Source organism: Protopterus annectens, chromosome 12.part0 (genome assembly GCF_019279795.1).
Source record: "Protopterus annectens isolate FY-2018-M chromosome 12.part0, PAN1.0, whole genome shotgun sequence".
Lineage (NCBI taxonomy): Eukaryota > Metazoa > Chordata > Ceratodontiformes > Protopteridae > Protopterus > Protopterus annectens.
The window spans coordinates 180,609,679-180,629,722 of NC_056746.1; the positions used below are offsets into that span (position 1 = coordinate 180,609,679).

General features: G+C 39.8%; 1 protein-coding gene across 1 annotated transcript in view; it reads right to left on the reverse strand.

Moving 5' to 3' along the window:
* CASKIN1 (CASK interacting protein 1) overlaps positions 1-20,044 on the reverse strand; it is a 1,590,276-nt gene that overhangs the window by 22,549 nt on the left and 1,547,683 nt on the right. The window contains 1 exon segment of the mRNA XM_044089212.1: positions 7,818-8,193. Within this exon segment, the coding sequence (XP_043945147.1) occupies positions 7,818-8,193 (376 nt within the window).

Genomic DNA, 20,044 nt, shown 5'->3' on the forward strand with positions numbered 1-20,044 from the left:
CATACAGATGGACCAGAGATGAGATGGCAGTTTCTCCATATAGGGTGGGGGTTGATGTACAGAGATCTGGGATTTCAGAGTGGTTCCCAGCTGACCCAATTTTATTTAGTAGTTAAATGTTATTTTCTGGTCCACTTAGTACCATAAGATCTCTGCTACAAGGCTTGCTGCTTCTTATTTACTGTCTGCTAAATCACATTTCTCTTCTCTACTAACCACAGCAAGAGCTGCACTACCAGGTATGTTACTGTACAGCGGCTGTCCTCTGTGAGGAAGTGGGATCTACACAGTAGGAGCACTGCATGATCTACTGCAACTCAGCACACTATTGTACAGCAGCTGTCATCTGTGAGGAAGTAGGATCTACAGAGTAGGACACTGCATGATCTACTGCAACTCAGCATGCTATTGTACAGCAGGTGTCATCTGTGAGGAGGTGTGATCTGCAGAATGGGAGCACTGCATGATCTACTGCAACTCAGCACACTATTGTACAGCAGCTGTCATCTGTGAGGAGGTGTGATCTGCAGAATGGGAGCACTGCATGATCTACTGCAACTCAGCACACTGCTATGCAATAGCTGTCATCTGTGCGGAGGTATGATCTACAGAATGGCAGCACTGAGTAATCTATTGCAACTCAGCATGCTGTCATCTGAGAGGATCTACTGTAGCTCTCCACACTGCTGTACTGTAACTTTCATCTGGAAGGAGGATGTGTAATCTACGGAATAGGAGGACTGTATGATCTACTTCAACTCAATAGAGAAGGCTGTCTATAGCACAGTCCACCTTGGTAGTATGTGTATTAGTAGCCTTATAATGCTGAGCAATGACCCTGATCTGCACATGCCCAGTACAGCTGTGAATCTTTAGGATACCCAGACTGTGTTTCTACCATTATAATTCTTCTAACATTTATCAGTCCAGAGATTTGCTACTTAGAAGTTTAAAACTTTTTTGTACCTGTCTGAATATCCGCTGAGAGAGAAATGGCACACACCATAGTAAGCTAGGAAATATTCTAGAAACTGTGATAAGAGTCCTGAAGATCAAATGACGTCATGCAAAAGCAGAAAAGATCAGATGAATGCAGGTTAAATAAACATCAGAATCGAGTAGCATATCTTTTATTATTTCTGGGGCCAGATGAGTTGTATTTTTTTTAAACCGCAAGAGGTTCAGCAAAGACTTGAATTATATAAAATGCAGAGGTGTGCTATTTCTCTTTACTAGCAGGCCTCTTTAGCATACTACTTTGCAGTTTGGTAGCACTCTGATTTTATAATTTTAAACTGTAGTCATGCTAAATTAAAACAAATTAATATAGCATAGTACTTTTAAATGTAACTGTGTACTCAGCCCTTAACTAGGATCATAACAAAAACATTAACTGCTTGCTGACTGGTGTTTCCTTCTTAGTCACTCACTTACAATTTAAAATTCCATGCAACAAAAAGTGTCACTATCACCTACAGTTTATAAGCAATTAAATTATTTACTTGAAAGTCATGCCATTTGAATCTTGGTACTTCAGGGGATGATTTTACTTTTCTGACTGTTACTAACATCTCATACGTTTCTGTTGCTTTAAAGGGCTCTGTGCGTATCTGACTCTTCTTCTTCCAACCTGTTCTGTCTGTACTTGTACTACGTATTAAGAATAATCATTTTGCGTAATTATTCATCAAAGAGATCGCCCTCATTATGCAAGGGAGCAATCAATATGAAGATATTTTATTGGCTTCCATACCTAAGTTGAGGACATAGTCTAACTGAGTGAATACACTTACTCAATTTCCATCTCATCAATTGCTGTTCTCTGTAGATAATCAATACCAGCATGGTTTCTATTTGTGCACTGACAGTAATTCAAAGTTGTGCTGCTTTTCATTTTTTCTCTGCAGTTGTGTCATCATGGACTTGTTAGATGTAAGTAAAGGGGTAAAGGGGAGAAGCTCCCCAGATGTGGTTACAGGATGACATACTCCCTGCACAAATGCTTTTCTTTGTTATTTACGTGTGGTTGAAAGTGACCGGATTGTTTCATCCACCTGAAGCTTACTTCAGTGGCTTTCAGCTCAATAAGACGTGGTTAGACTGTTTCTAACTATCTTATTTTATTTCATTACTCTACTTGTTAAACCATTGTTAGTTTTTCTCTAACTTTATGGAGAATGTTTCAGATAATCCCGGTTAAAATAAAGTCAGGACCCAGAAAATGAATATGTACAATTAAGAAGGGGTCTTTCCAGTTAATTCATTGTTCATCATGTCAGAATCTGTATATCAAAAGTCTAAGAAACAGAATGTTTGGCCATTTCATTAGAACATTAAAGACTTGAGATGCCCTGCATGTATACTACAAGATTGAAAGTATACTCCAAATGTCTTAAAAGAGTCTGATAATTACAGCACCATTGATCTTACTTTTTTTGAATTAACAGTGCTAATGTGTCAGGAAAAATATGCATATCTGCAGCCTAAAATGGTTACAGCTGTATAGGTTTGATACATACCTCACAACTTTTATGATTTAGTCATAGGATTATGAATTTTGCCCTTAAATTTAGCCTGCTTCTGCTAGATTTACTATTTTTTTCTGTCATATAGTTAGATATAATTAAGGGTACTAACATCATTAAATAACTGAATTAAGATGACACAAACACTCCCTATCAGAAGTTATATATATATGGCTTAGTACTTGAAGAATTTCAGTTCTAGAAAATAAGACAATGCTCCTCTTCCTTAGAATGAGCTATGATTTTTAATGCCCAGTGCTTGAGACCTAAGGTCTGTTATGTGTTCTTATATCAGTAGATACCAGTCTATAAACTATAGTAAAAGACAGCTGCTGGAATGTTGCTTCAGATCACAACAAGTGCCAACAGTGACTTTGGCTAGAATCGATAAGCTCAGAGTAGGCCTTCATAGTGATCTGGATACATAAAGCAGCCATCTGCAGGTTAAAAATGTTAAAAAGAAGAGCTTCACAAGGCACATAAAACAATGGAGCTGTCATGGTTTGCACCCTCTTCTCCAGGATTTTGGGTAGGTAATATCACTGACACTAGGACCCCTATTTTTCCTTAACAGATCTGTGACTATCTTGTACATCCAAGAACTTTGACCCAAAGACAAATTCTGTTCCTATGACTTCTAACATTACCAGGAACTAATTTGCATGAGTAATAGTGAATTAAGAGAGGTGGTGACAGTTGACATGACACCCCAACCCGATGTAAAAAAATGGCAAAAAGGGGGCTGATGATGATGATGGTTATGTCTGCTAGTTTGATCTGACTGCATTTCTAAGTATGATTTGGTATAGGAGACAGTTGTCAACTCATCCAAATTAATTCAGAAAGTATGTAAGACTGTAGAGGTATCTCTATAACAAATGTGTCTGTTTCAAGTTATTTATTTATCTGTTTTTTTTTTTTACAAGAAGGTGTCTCGAAATATACACATTTTAAGCTAGAACATTTCAATACTCTTAAGTAAAATACCTTTTATATTTCTAATTCTATTATACATTTGAGACTACATAGTTTCTAAAAAGATAAAGTATTTTCACTAAATTGGTGTATGTGTGTGTGTGTATATATATATATATATATATATATATATATATATATATATATATATATATATATATATCTATATCTATTTTATCTTATATATATATATATATATATATTATATATTATATATATATATATATATATATATATATTATATTATATATATATATATATTATATATATATATATATATTTATATCTATATCTAATCTATCTATGTCTATATATATATATATATATATATATATATATATATATTAAATTACATATAGCAGCTGCTTTCTGAGGAGCTGTACCAGTTCACTGCTAACTCACTTCTCCGTGAGAATCACTGTATCACCCTAGTAAAACCAAATGGGCTAACCATAAAACAAAGATCTAACCATTTAGGATCCCATCTCTACAAACATTCCAACTCCAGACATTTACCCTCCCCCCCTTACAGCTAGACTTTAATGAAAAAACCTCCTCATACAACCTGAAACACTACTCACAAGCCACACCAGCTCTCATTACCCCTAAAACCAAACTCCATAGCACTCCACATGCTCTGTCACACCAACTTTCATTACCCCTAGAACCAAACTCCACAGCAATGCACATGCTCTGTCACACCAACTCTCATTACCCCTAGAACCAAACTCCACAGCACTGCACATGCTCTGTCACACCAACTCTCATTACCCCTAGAACCAAACTCCACAGCACTGCACATGCTCCATCACACCAACTCTCATTATCCCTAGAACCAAACTCCACAGCATTGCACATGCTCCATCACACCAACTCTCATTACCCCTAGAACCAAACTCCATAGCACTGCACATGCTCCATCACATCAACTCTCATTACCCCTAGAACCAAACTCCACAGCACTGCACATGCTCCATCACACCAACTCTCATTACCCCTAGAACCAAACTCCACAGCACTGCACATGCTCTGTCATACCAACTCTCTAGAACCAAACTCCACAGCACTGCACATGCTCTGTCATACCAACTCTCATTACCCCTTGAACCAAACTCCACAGCACTGCACATGCTCCATCACACCAACTCTCATTACCCCTAGAACCACACTCCACAGCACTACACATGCTCCATCACACCAACTCTTATTACCCCTAGAACCAAACTCCACTGCATTGCACATGCTCCATCACAACAACTCTCATTACCCCTAGAACCAAACTCCATAGCACTGCACATTCTCCATCACACCAACTCTCATTACCCCTAGAACCAAACTCCACAGCACTGCACATGCTCCATCACACCAACTTTCATTACCCCTAGAACCAAACTCCACAGCACTGCACATGCTCCATCACACCAACTCTCATTACTCCTAGAACCAAACTCCACAGCACTGCACATGCTCCATCACACCAACTCTCATTATCTCTAGAACCAAACTCCACAGCACTGCACATGCTCTGTCATACCAACTCTCATTACCCCTTGAACCAAACTCCACAGCACTGCACATGCTCCATCACACCCACTCTCATTACCCCTAGAACCAAACTCCACAGCACTACACATGCTCCATCACACCAACTCTCATTACCCCTAGAACCAAACTCCACAGCACTGGACATGCTCCATCACACCAACTCTCATTACCCCTAGAACCAAACTCTACAGCACTGCACATGCTCCATCACACCAACTCTCATTACCCCTAGAACCAAACTCCACCACACTGCACATGCTCCATCACACTAACTCTCATTACCCCTAGAACTAAACTCCCCAGCACTACACATGCTCCATCACGCCAACTCTCATTGCCTCTAGAACCAAACTCCACGGCACTGGACATGCTCCATCACACCAACTCTCATTACGCCTAGAATCAAACTCCACAGCACTGCACATGCTCTGTCACACCAACTCTCATTACCCCTAAAACCAAACTCCACAGCACTACACATGCTCCATCACACCAACTCTCATTGACCCTAGAACCATCTCCACAGCACTGCACATGCTCTGTCATATCAACTCTCATTACTCCTAGAACCAAACCCCACAGCACTGCATATGCTCCATCACACCAACTCTCATTATCTCTAGAACCAAACTCCACAGCACTGGACATGCTCTGTCACACCAACTCTCATTGCCCCTAGAACCAAACTCCACAGCACTGCACATACTCTATCACATCAACTTTCATTACCCCTAGAACCAAACTACACAGCACTGCACATGCTTTCTCCTCTCAGGCACCTACTCTTTGACAAGCTCTCCCTATCAGCATTAAGGAAATAAACTCTTTTTCCAAATTCAGAATGCAACTCAAAAAGCACTTCTTTATAGGTTTGTAGGTTCGTAGGTAGGTACTTGGCTATTGGCCCTAGGGCCTATATAAACCTAGCCAAACGGTACCCTGGCTTTTGCCACCCAAGAAAATGATTTTCCTGTGCCCCTGTCAAGCACAGCCACAGAAGTGATCCCCGGGGTGAATTTCCTATCTCCCAAGCCAAATGCTTCTGCTTCAATACAGGACATATTGTCTAACCTTTTTCCTTCCTGAGTCTCTTTTCCTTACTCAAGATCCACTGAAAATTGACCCACTTTATAAACTAATGTATATATTGTGCATTACACTCTGCTTGTTTGTACATTGCACTGTGCTTGTTCACTATAATGTACATACACATTTTTTCTATGTAATTAGTCTGTACTATTCTGTTACTGCTTACATTTCTGTAGGTTCATAGATTAGTACTAGGCTAACTGCCCTTGTTGGCCATTTTAAGCCTAGCCAATTGTCCCATGTAAGTATCAAACCCTGCACCTTGTGTCTGTGAGGTAAATACCTTAACCATTATGCCAGCCTCCCACACCCATATTTATTGTTTGTGAAATATTTTATATTTCACCCAGGCTGTGGCTGATCAGTGCACTACACTGGTAAACAAATATAAACAATAAGATAAATAAGGTAAATTGTTGCTTTCTAAATCTTATCTCTGTATTGCTTATGAAGAATGCGTGTTTAATATTAATTGCTTAAGAGCATACAATGCTTGTGGTTTTCCATGGACAATACCTTATTTTTCATTGGAGGCAGGCATCAAACTGTTGACAGACAATCATCTCCCAAACACATCAGCATTCACTTTTCTGCATTCTGGTCTCTGAGATTTGCAAACTATGTTGTAACACTGACCTGGTATATGTCACTTTTCCTTCCTTATTTCTTTGCTGTTTTTTGTGTTTGTTTATTGTATCACTAATGCACATAGTGAAATGGTTTTAACACAAGGCCAAACAGTTAAGTACAAACTGCACTTTTATGCGGCTGCATCTTAATAAAATTTATAGTCAAGATCATGCACAGAAAATACACAATAAGTACGCAGTACTTTTCTTTGGGGATGGAAGCTGATCTAAATAAATGATACCTTTATGTAGGGCCAAAGGGGGGAAATGCTGGATATTAGACATCAGTCAGTAAGGATAAGCAAGGGTAGAGAAACTGTTCTAGACATCACATGTGGAATTCTTTTGTGCTAGTGAAAACTTGGTACTTGGCCACACAAGAGTCTCAGAGACTGAAGAGATTCGACAAAGATGTGACAACTGAAGAGCAAGCAAACAACAGGAAGTGTTTGGTAGAAACTGGAAACGTAAAGAAGTATTATTAGGTAAAGATCCCCTGCTTAAAAGTGTAATGAGAAACACTTTTGTCACTAAATTATCTTAAATGTGTGCATTTTATTTATATTTGGCTATCATTACTTTTGTGGAGTTTTTCTCCCTTGGTACCTTCTGAAAATGGGATCTACCCAGTAAATTCACCCCCAGACAACAAAATGTAAATAAATATGTGATATACTCCTACAATTGGATGTTAGTACAGGATGTATTCTTTCATTAAAATGTATTCATAATAACTTGTTTTTCACATTTCACGGTAAGAATTAAGGAGTCAGTTTAGGAATGTGTTACTCAGTAATTACAATAAAAGCTCTGAAAAAAAATTAATAAATATTAGGACGCTGAATTACATTTACCGAATAATGATAACATCCCTGAAAAAAAGAAGTCCCTAAAGACTATAAAATGCTCTAGGTTTCGTAAGAAAAAACTTATACTACACTTGACCCTTGAACTACAAAATCATTCCTGTCTATAGCGGTGATGCATTTTCCTTTAGAATGTTTGTTCAAACACTTGTGTATGAATATAATGTTTTGCTTACTCTGTTTGCAGCCCGTCTTCTTGTTTTATTTTCTCTTCCACGGCCTGTAAAGCTGCAGCCAGAGATGCGCTGGTCTCATCAAGTTTCTGCTGTGCTGCTTCAGTGCTTGAACTTTCCGTGGATGACCCAGATATTGAAGATCTTGGGGGCTTCACAGGGGTCTGCTGAGGCTGGCTTGGTGTGATTGGTTTTGCTGGGCTTGAGCAAACAGATGCTGGTGTGCTTGCAGCTTTGATAGCTGCGGGTTGTTTGGCTGGAGAAGGAACTGGTGTTGAACTTGCACTCACTGACTGGAGAACAGCATGTTGTTTCAGCGGTTTAGGTGCAGTTGGAGGAGGGATGGGTTTGGGAGACACAGGAGGCGGTACACCTTGTATCCGTTTTGTTTCTGCAAATGAACAAGAGTGCATTAATCACAACTAGTTTGCATGTAAACAACATTTTAGCTGAAATAATAAAAAAAAAATGTTAAACTTAGAAAAACAGATTTTTCTGTATGCCAGCCTTTCATTACTTTATTGCTGCCTCCATTACAAGCCTGAAGAATGAAAAGCAAAACTTTAATAGGAACTGGATCAATTAGAAATAAGAAGATATGTTATGTGTGCAGGTGATCCTTTATTCCAGGTACCGTGACAGCTAAGAAAAAAAAAAAAAAAAAAAAGTGCAAGTTAATTATTAACATGTTGCTCGCCTCCTCCAGAGGTCATCACATAAGTGCATATAGTTTAAATAGATAACAGTCTGAAAAAGTCTTACTTTTCTTCAGTAAAATTTATATACAAACTTCCACAGTAAGTCAGTAAATATATGTCTCTACTCATACTACAGGAAAGATCTCATTGTATAGATATGTGGGGATCTTGACAAAGGGGTCTCGTACTTAGGTGCATGGTACCCACAAAGAATATGCTTTATTCTCTTAAGAGTATCCACTGTTCTAATTATCTCCTTTCCTGTTCATGAATTCAGTACTATTTAAATTTAGTTAGGGCTTCTCTGATCACACAAAGAATACATTCTAAGAATATTACCAGATTTCATTTAAACCATTAAACTTGTATACATATATGTTTTATTGGTGTGGCTTGTCACTTCTTACTGTGAACTCTCTATAATGTTATCAAATAAAACTGATTTGTTATGTACCTGCCTTAAACGGTGTTCAGCATTTTGCACGCAATGCATGTACTTCTTCATAAGACTAATGCAGGTAATAATACCTGACGATATTGTCAGTTCTGGACAATAACATCCCCCAGAAGTATTAAGTTCTGTTACTGCCCAGTACTACCCAATATGAATATCATTACTATGCTTAGAAAATCGACTATCTATAAATGTGTTTGTCTTTTATAAAAGTAAATATTATGAAGATAATTTTGACACAAAATAGTTCCTCTGTCACAATACTTTTAATCACAATTTGTATCCAAATGGACAGTAAATTACAAACTGTTTGTTGCTTTACATAGGTCAGTTTCCCTACCTCCATTCCATTAATTAAATGCACACATACACGCATGCACACACACACACACACACACACACACACACACACACACACACACACACACACACACACACACACACACACACACACACACACACACACAGTCTCTGTTGAAGCCTTTTTAATTGTTTGCAAAACAACAGTAATAGCAAATCAAAACAGGACACATTTAGACATTGCATGCAGTTGCAGACTGCACTACCAGATTAAGCATAGTATGTGAAGTGTTTTGCTACACAGTGTGTGAAACACAGTACATTAATATATGCTCTTCTTAGATTTCATCAATATGAAGACTTAAAAAAGGAGTACCGGTTGGCCAAGATTTTTAAAATGCATTCTGTTTGTTTTCTGCATATCATCTGATGTTTTGAAGTGCTGTTTTCTACCAGAACACCCTGGTAACCCTGTGAGGAGGGTATTATATAGTATAAACTCTCACGATTACTTAGGTTTGTAACATTTTTGTTGCATTATTAGAAAGCGTTGTGTTTCTAGCTCTTGTCTTCATCACTTATTAAACAGAACCGTCTCTTGAATACTCTCTAAATGCTGTAACATTCACTAGAAGTGTATGTTATGCATGTCAGGAAAGCATGAAACATTGAACTGATTCATATGTTCATAGGTGTTAACTAGGCTAACGACCACAAGGGCCTTTTTAACCCTAGCCATGTATCCAAATGTGAGAGCTTAACACTAGACTGCTTGTTTGGCTCCGCCAGTATGCTGATTTTGTCCTGTATTAGCATACCTCTCAATTGTCCCTGATTTCACAAAATGGTCTTAATTTGCTAATGTACTTGCCTTGTCCGTTATAACATTTTTAATTTTCCAGTAAATTATTGAAGATTACAGTCAATGATACAAGACATTAGAGTTTACACTTTATACTGCTCAGAAAATGCACACTGATGCAAAATTGTTCTAGTAACTTTTTAAGTTGATTTGAGTAATATTTGAAAATTGCTACTGATTTTGGTCCTTGTCCTCTCATTATTTTTGGCTTTTTCCTGAATTCTTGAGCAAAGAAATTGAAATATATAGGCTTGTAAACAGTTATATAAAATCAGTGGTCACATTGATCTAGGTATGAGTGGCAGGGAATTGGAATGTACACAGTGGCTATTTATGTGAATGACATCAAAGTTACTGGAGTACTTTAAATCAAGTAATGCCTCTTGGGGGGCATAAAATATAAGTAATGACACAAATATGCATGCCATTCTGCTTCTAACTTCTATTAAATAGCAGAATTCTGAATTTTATTAAGCTAACAGATTACTGTAGAGTTGGAAGCATACCGTAAATAATCCTACTGTGGAAGGCAGATACAATTATGTTTATGTTTAGTTAATTCATTTTACTAAAATAAACTTGGAAGAATATTTCATCACATCTGTGAATGCTTTTCCAACTGTAGGGGCATAGCTGCCTAGAAACTTTTGGACTGCTGGTAATTTATTGTCTGCTATAATACCATATCTAAACTGCTGATAAAGTCATCTAGACATTTTCAAAAGTATAACAGATGATACAGCTCCTATATTAAGTGGGAGAAAACTCCAAATACATGAGTCTATGTGTTACAAATCTGTTTTTCTTCTTAATATTGTTAACACTCTTATTGATTCCATGTAACATGTAAATTAAACAGACATTTACACAGAATAAAGCTTCTTCATTAGCTCTATATCCTAAGTAAGAGGTTTCTCATTTAAGAGTGTGTATGTTATAAATATATAGGAAGTTGATATGAGCAGGATGGTGGCACTCTGGCTGCTGGCACTGTGATATGGGCTCATTTGTTTGTTCATTTGCTTGTTTGCTTGTCTCTGTATGGAGTAATCAGAGTGATTTTATTTGGAATTAGAGAAGTGTCAGCAGTGTTAGCCAAATTGGGATCTCTTAGATCTCTATGAATGGTCGTTTTTAATTTGCTAGCATTATTGTGGCCTGCACCTGTGCTTTTTTTTGTATTTGGTGCAATTTTGAACAACTCAGTCTGGAGCCATAGCAGAGTTTTTCAAGCTTTTTTAGGAATGCTTGAGTTTTTTTTTGAAGGCACTTTTGCAGTCTTCTATTTTTAAGGACCTGCATTTCTGTTTGCACCTTTCTGGATACGATTTTGGTGCATTAGGTCTACTGGCTCTGTCAATAGACAGGATGTCCAGCTCATCTGTTTTGGATTATTGATTGCTGAACTTTTTTTGCTAATGACCCTGGAGTGGGGGCTTTTTAAGCCTAACCATGCTTCCAAAAATGAGAATCGCACCCTGTAATACATCTGTGAGGCAAACATCTTAACCATTATGCCAACCCCCAACTCCATACTGGACAATCTACTTTGATAATTCTACCTAAGTTTACCTCCTAGTTGCTGATTACATTTTCTGTGGGTGATGTCTCTTGCTTAATTTTCTGTTGCTGCACTGTGGAACAATGACCACCTGGTCCCATACTACTTAAAGGTACATAGCCTGTTTTACTCAGGGTACTTTTTATCACAGTTATAGGTACTCAACTCGTGTTTATTACTGATCATGCCTGATTCAGCATAAATACAACTGGCACCTACCATTATATGATCATCAACTTGTATTAGACCTTATACTTTATTTTATATGTGGTAGTGGTCTACTCTTAGAACTCAGGGCTGATTTTTTATACGTATTTGCATATTGCAGGAAAATACTTAAAATAATACAGTAGAATAGTTCTGACATAAATATAAAAAACTGCTAGGCTAAACTTGCTAGTTTCTATCTTTTCCTAAGAGCAATCACAGTTATAAATAAACTTGCATGTAGAACAAAGCAGAGTACTAGTGTGTTGTCAGTTTTAGACAAAATCCAAAATGCTCTCTCTCTGTCTCTGAGAAAGTCTTTTAAATTGATACTACATCCTGCTGACTCAATTTAGATTACATCATTCTTAACACTTCCCTGTTTTCCCAGGCTAACAGAAACTCTACATTTACATTTCTTAGTAAGCTTGCACCTGGTGAGGAAGCAACAGCAATTAAAGACATTATATATGAAAAATCTAGCAATTAACTCTGGTCTCAAAACAATAGAAAGAATCTGCTGGTTCAGACACCATGGCTCCAAGCCCTGAGATCAAACAGTCATAAAATGCTTGACTTATCAGCTTTCTTACAGCAGAGTGCACTATTGTTACATTTTTTCCAGTTCAACATCCAATACAGTCTTCTCACATTTAAGAGAACAAGCCTGTGCCTTATATTAATATTTACAAATGACAGAATTATCTACAAAATTCTATCTAGCTAGGCTGGCAGCATTCACACCCCTCCCCCAGAGAACTCAAGCTAGTTTCGCAAGTATCCCTTGAGAAACGTTGCATGAGGGGGTTAGGTCTATCCGAGTATACCTAACCCTCATTCCCTGTCTTGAGAGTCCATCTGCATTGGAATTGCTGCTCCCACTGTGGTGCTGCACTGACATGTCATATGCTTGCAACCCTAGGCTCCATCTTAACAACTTGGCATTTTGCTGGCTGGCTCTGTTTAACCATGTTAGTGGATTGTGATCTGTCACTACAGTGAATTTTCTTCCATACAGATAAGGCTGAAGTTTCTGCAGTTCCCACACTATGGCTAGACATTCCTTTTCTACAACTGCATAATATTCCTCCCTGGGTTGGAACCTTCAACTGAGAAAAAAACACTTGGTGTAATTCTCCCTCTGAAGAAATCAGGCTAAGTACAGCCCCCACTCCATTGTTTGAGGCATCCACCTGCACATCAAATTATTTGCTGTAATCTGGACTGGCTAACACAGGGGGTCCTCCAAAAGTTTCTTTAAGCTTCTGGAATGCCTGCTCACATGCTAGGGTCCACACTACCTTATCTGGCCTGTTTTTCCTTGTCAGGTCTGTGAGGGGAGCAGCTATGGTACTATAACTGGGGACCAACATTCTGTAGTACCCTGCTGTCTCTAGAAATGCCCTCACCTGCTTTTTGTTAACAGGTGCAGGTCATGCCTGAATGCCTTCCATTTTGGCAGGTTCTGGCCTGATCTTACCACTCCCCACTCTATGCCCAGGTAAGAGACCGATGCCATACCCACCTGACATTTGCTGGGCTTAATGGTCAACCCGGCTCTCTGTAGTCTGCCCAGCACCTCCCTGACATGTTGAAGGTGCTCTTGCTTGGAATGGCTTTAGATGGCAATATCATCTAGATAAGCAAGGGCAAACCTTGCTGCTCCTGCTAGGATATGATCTACCAGCCTCTGAAAAGTTGCTGGGACATTTTTCATCCCAAAGGGCATCTTTCTGAACTCATACAAGCCAAAAGGAGTCACAAAGGCTAGCCTCTCTCTAGCACTGGGAGTCAAGAGCACCTGCTAGTAACCCTTGGTAAGATCAATGGTTGTAAGATACTTAGCTCCACCCAGCTGCTCTAGGGCATCATCTGTATGGCATGGGGTAAGAATCTGACTCTGTGTGACTATTTAATTTCCTATAGTCCACACAGAACCTGGTGCTGCCATCCTTCTTGGGCACCTGTACCACTAGGGAGGCCTAGGGACTGTTGGACTCTTGAATTACCCCTAGTTCCAACATCTCATGTATCTTCTCCTTCAGAGTCTGTCTGACTCTCTCAGGCACACTATAAGTGGCCTGCCTAACATGCCTTTGGGGTCCTGTATCCACATGGTGCTGCTCAGGTGTGTGTTCTCTGGTTTCCTAGTGAACATGTCCCCAAACTCCTGTAACACTGCTTGGATTTCTCAAACCTGGATTGGAGATAGCTGCTGGGACACTGCTACCCCTTCCACTGAGGTGTCAGTCCGAGCCTCACAGAGTTGATCAGTCCCCAGATCTCCCTCAGACTCCTCCTGCAATCCACTGCAAATACTCAGCACAAGAGCCTCCCTATCATAGTAAGGTTTCATCATGTTAACATGGTACAATTTGTACTCCTGCCTCTTGCCTTGCAGTTCCACCATGTAGTTAACATCACTTACCTTTCTTACCACCTTGTAGGGTCCCTCCTAAGCTGCTTGCAGCTTGTTGTGTCTGACAGGAATGAGAATCATTACCTGCTGGATTACAGCATACTCTCTAGCTCGAACATTCCTGTTATACCATACCTTTTTCTTTTGTTGGGCTTCTGCCAGGTTCCCCTGAGCCAAGCCCATGAGTTCCCTGAGCCTTGTCCTGAGGTTTAGGACATATGACACAACAGACTCCTTGTGAGATTCACACTCCCCTTCCAACTCATCTCGAATTAAATCTAGATGTCCCCTCACCCTATGCCCATACAACAACTAAAAGAGTGAAAAACCTGTGAATGCCTGGGGAACCTCTCTGTAAGCACACAACAGATGGAGCAAATATTTGTCCCACTCCCTCTTAAACTGGTCTGCAAATGCCCATGGCATGGACTTGATTGTAGAGTTTAACCTCTCAACAAGACCATTAGTCTGGGGATGGTAGGGGGTGGTCTTTAGGTGCTTCACCCCACAGTACTTCCATAAACAAGCCAGCAGGTGTGACATGAAATTGGCACCTCTGTCAGTCAGTATTTCTTTTGGGAAACCTACCCTGCTGAAAATCTCTAACAAAGCATTTGCCACCTTTTCTGCCTCAATGGAGGACAAAGCCACTACCTCAGGGTATCTTGTAGCATAATCTACTACCACTAGGATATACTTTTTCCTTATGGAACTTGGGGTACTCAGAGGTCCCACAATATCCATAGCTACCCTCTGAAATGGCTCCTCAATCACAGGCAAAGGCATCAAAGGAGGTCTCACCTTGTCTCCTGCCTTGCCTACCTTTTGGCACTGCTCACAGGTCCTGCAGTACCCTGTTACATCTCTGGAAATTCCAGGCCAATAAAAGTTCTGCATAATATGTCTCTTTGTACATTTTATGCCCATATGACCTGCAAAGGGAATATCATGGGCTATGGCTAGAAGCACCAGATGGTAGGTTCTAGTTACTACCAACTGCTGTATTCTCTCAACTTCTAGCCTTCCCTCAGGGGTCCACTCTCTGTACAGTAACCCTTTGTCCCAATATACAGATTCCCCTTCCCTTGAGAATCATGTGCCTCACTACCTACCTGCCTCACACCTTGCAATGTAGTATCTGAGAGCTGAGCCTGTCTCAACTCTCTCTTTGTAACCCTTCCCAGCTCCCTTTCCACAGGAAGTCTGGCATCCTCTGACAGTGGTGTCTCACTGCCAGCCTGGGTACCACTACTCACCGCTACCTTTACAGTCACTCTGTCCAAGGGAACACCAGTACCCACAAGCAGCTGTGGCTTACCTTCAGTCCCACTGCTACAGAGTAGCTCCCTCCCTGAAGTAACCATCTCACCAGTCCTGGCTGCAAGTATGTGGTATGTCTGGGTCTCCTCCAGGCTACCAGACCCACATCCTTGTTTCGAAGCCTGACTGAGTGTAAGTGCATAAGCACATGGTATGCCTCATCCAAATCCTTCCCTATCAGGACATCTGCAGGATGGTAGTTCGGTACCCCTGTTGTCTCAAGACAACCTATTATTGGCATTTTGTCTTTCCCAATTACTGTCTCTCTCACCTTTTGTTCCCCACCTTGCCTCTGTGGACATCTGTATGCCACATGGCCCCACTGGTTGCATTCAAAACATTTAACCCTAGATCCTGGACATGTACCTGGACTGGTGGCTTCCCCTACTACTGGAGATTCTGTTCAGGGCAGTTTGGGCTGCCCACCATGGGTTCCTTTAGACCCATGAACAGTACTGGGGGTCCATTTCCTGTGCAGGGATGCCCTGCTTGCAAGGTATAGGTCTCCATTCTTCCCTAACTCATCTGAAGTAGCACATTGTCTATCAGCTAACCAGATCCTCATGTCCTCAGGCAAAGTGCTAAGGGCTTGTTCCCTCACCAAAAGGTCTGCCAGCTCTTCAAAAGTGGTGACCTCACATCCACTCACCCACCTATGAAAATAAGTGCTCAGTTCAGCAGCATATTCACACACACTTTCATCTTCCTTGTGTCTATGCTCACAGAATGTTTTCCTATAACTTTCAGGTGTTAGCTTAAAATATTCTAACAGACAATTCTTAACAGCAGTATAATAAAAGAAATTCATGCTCAGATAGTTTAGACAGCACAGTTACAACTTTACCATGGAGTAAGGGGGTCAGGATCCATACCCAGAGCCTTTGGTCAAAATCATACTGTTTACACCCTCTCAAACATATGAATGAAACTATCAAAATTATCCCCTTTTGTTAACTGTAGACAAAATTTACTGACCTTTTGTGCTTCTGGGGTCCAGTTACACCCTTCCCCATTACCTCCATGACTCTGGTGAAGAATCAGCATCTCCTTTTTGTTCTGCGTCTGCCTTTCCTTCTCCTCAGCAGTTTCTCATTCTCCTCAGCCTGTAGACATCTCAGTCTCTCTGCTGCTTCTGTTTCCAAACTCCTGGGCTCCAACTCAAGTCTCTTTAGCTCCAGATGGATTTTTAAGTCCACTGCAGAAAGGTTGAGCTGTCCATTCTCTGAATGGTGTACATCTCCCTCGACAGTCTGATCAACCTCCTGATTGCTGTTTTGTGATGCAGCTGTGACCAAAGCTCCAATCATGTCTTCCTTAGTCAGGTTTCCATGCACCGGTCCTTTAGCCTGGCACATTTCAGCCAACTGGCTCCTTGACAACAGCCAACTGGCTCCTTGACAACAGCCTGCTCTCCCTGACTAACTAAGCTCACAAAAGAAATAAAACAATTGTGGTCTGAACTCTGAATATTAATTGCGTGGCTGATAGAGTACAAAAACACCTTCAGTGATCACTGTACATAAGCTACAATAATTCACTATCCACACTACTACAAGCCAATTGCCAACCAATTAATATGTGGTGTGGATATCCCACCACTGCCAACCAATTAATATGTGATGAGTGTGCTCTGGCCCAGTAATCAAGGAGCCTCAATCCTCACCACTAACAACAGTGACAGGTGTCCATATTGGGAAGGATAACAAATACACACACAATAAAGTACAATTTCCCTTAAAAGCACACAGAGATCACAGTCAGTCTGGGGCTGGTTTATCTCTTTCTCTACAGATCCCCAATAAGACTCCCCACTGGCACAGCTATAGGGTACAGATCTCAGCCTAGTGGTCTAGCTAAAACCTCCAGCACCCTCTCTGTCCAACCAGTGCTTCATGTTCCTGCCCAAGTAGCTGACACACACACACTTTGAGATGAGTTATATACAACCACACAGACATTCCTGGGGAAAGCTGGCACAGGTTCTCCAGCTATACCCCTTCCTACCAGTCTATAAGGTAGTACCAGCTGCCACCAACCACTAATATCAGCTACTAAAAAGACCCTTACCAAAGGGTGTACAATTATTACTGTGCAATATTATTATCCAAATAGTAAGTGTGACCCAGGACTAAAGCTATTGGAGTGGCTTGGCCAGTTTCACTATACGTGCAATGTACTCTACAGCTTAAATTATCTCTACACAAAACAGCCACAGTTGAAAGGTTTTAAAATATTTAATAATAAATAATAAAAACACAAGACAATATTTCTTACTACACAGTGCTAGTCAAGAGTTTAGAGATCACAGGAAAATACTTAAAATAATACAGTAGAATAGTTATGACATAAATATAGAAAACTGCTAGGCTAAACTTGCTATTTTCTATCTTTTTCTAAGAGCAATCACAGTTATAAATAAACTTGCATATAGAGCAAAGCAGAGTACTTGTGAGTTGTTGTCAACTTTAGACAAAATCCAAAATGCTCTGTCTCTGAGAAAGTGTTTTACATTGATAATACATCCTGCTGACTCATTTTAGATTACATCATTCCTAACAATTATCTAATTTCCCAGGCTAACAGAAACTCTACATTTACATTTCTTAGTAAGCTTGCACCTGGTCAGGAAATCACAGCAATTAAAGATGTTATATATGTAAAATCTAGCAATTAACTCTGGTCTCAAAACAGTAGAAAGAATCTGCTAGTTCAGACACCACAGCTCCAAGCACTGAGATCAAACAGTCATAAAATGCTTGACTTATCAGCTTTCTTACAGCAGAGTGCACTGTTGTTACATTTTTGCAGTTCAACATACAATACAGTCTTCTCACATTTAAGAGAACAAGCCTGTGGCTTATATTAATATTTACAAATGACAGAATTATCTAAAACATTCTGTCTAGCTAAGCTGGTAGCCTTCACATATCTTCACACCTTGGTTCATGGAAACAACCTCTAGCTAGACATCTGGTACTTTGGGAAATAATTAACTGTGTAGTCTTACTTAGTGAGCCTAAGACTGCCATCAAGCATCATGATACTTCTCTCTGGGCCTTGTATATGAACACCAGTTTGGACTGCAATAAGGCTGGGATTTTGTTAGATTTGTTGCAGGATAAGGATCTGGCATTTATGACAAAAACTTGGTTAGATACTAATTTCGGTCCCATACTTGCTGTCCAGATTCCTCCTTGTTTTGCAATTATCCAATATCTAAGGCTTGAACTCCCTGGTGGCAGGATAGCTATTATTCACTGTTTTAACCTTGAACTTGAGTCAAGTTAAAGCTTGGTAATTAATTTGAGTATGCCGTGGGTATTGGAACCACCTTTAGAGGCCTTCTTATTTATCACCCCCAAATACTGTGAGTTTTTTCCTTCAGGAATTCATGACCTTCACATCACCTTGATCTATCTCCATTATTTGATTATTGAGGATTTTCACCATCTGGACTGATGAGGTATCTGCGGCCTTTGTAAATGAAACAGAGCTCAGTCAAATGGCACCCTAGGTAGGGTAATGGACTGCCCCCCCTCCCCCTGTCTACACTATTTTCTTTTTTTATTTTTGCAATAATCATAGATTTGTATTTACTTTAAATTTGTATCTCATATTTTACAGCAAAAACACTGACAGATGTTTGCTAAACAAAACAGAACAAGATTAACATTGAAAACAGACTTAGCATGAGCAGTAGTAAACTCTTCTCTGAAATGCACATTTATTGAAAATGCATTTGGCAACCCATTAGACTATAAGAGACAATATGGGATTCATGGGCAATTAGCATAGAATAAAGCACTGATTATTGGCTATGTGAAGGGTACAGAAATTCAAAAGTCAAATGCATAATGTGTTTGCTAACAGCTTGGGATAGCCAACTGGATTCAAGTGCCCCTTTTCAGGGGCAGTCCAGGAGCACTGCTTGGTGAAGGGATTTGTCAGAGTCACACAGTAAACAAACAAAGGCAAGAGGAATCAAACCATGTACTACAGAATCATCTCATTAACAGTTCATAGAGTATCTCATCTAAACTAAGTACCAGACAGACAGCTATAGCCCAACACAGAGCATTTCTCACACCTGTATGCCTGCAATACACAAGCTAAAATTAAAAATGTATTCATGTATTCAAATTCTTGATAGCTCCAAAGCACTATCTAGTTAAGTGACTTACTTAACTCCACACAGAAGGTAAATGAAGGAGGAAGGACTCAAACCCTACACCCTTGCCACAGGAAGCAGCTTATTAACATGTCGCTCCAAAGTACTGTCTGGTTAAGTGACTTGCTCAATGTCATACAGTAGGTGAAGGAAGGAGGAAAGATTGAAACCCTGCACCCTTGCCATATGAAGCAGTTCATTAAGAAGTCAGAGCTTTAGTTCTCTGTGCTAACTGCCAGAATAACAGCTTTTA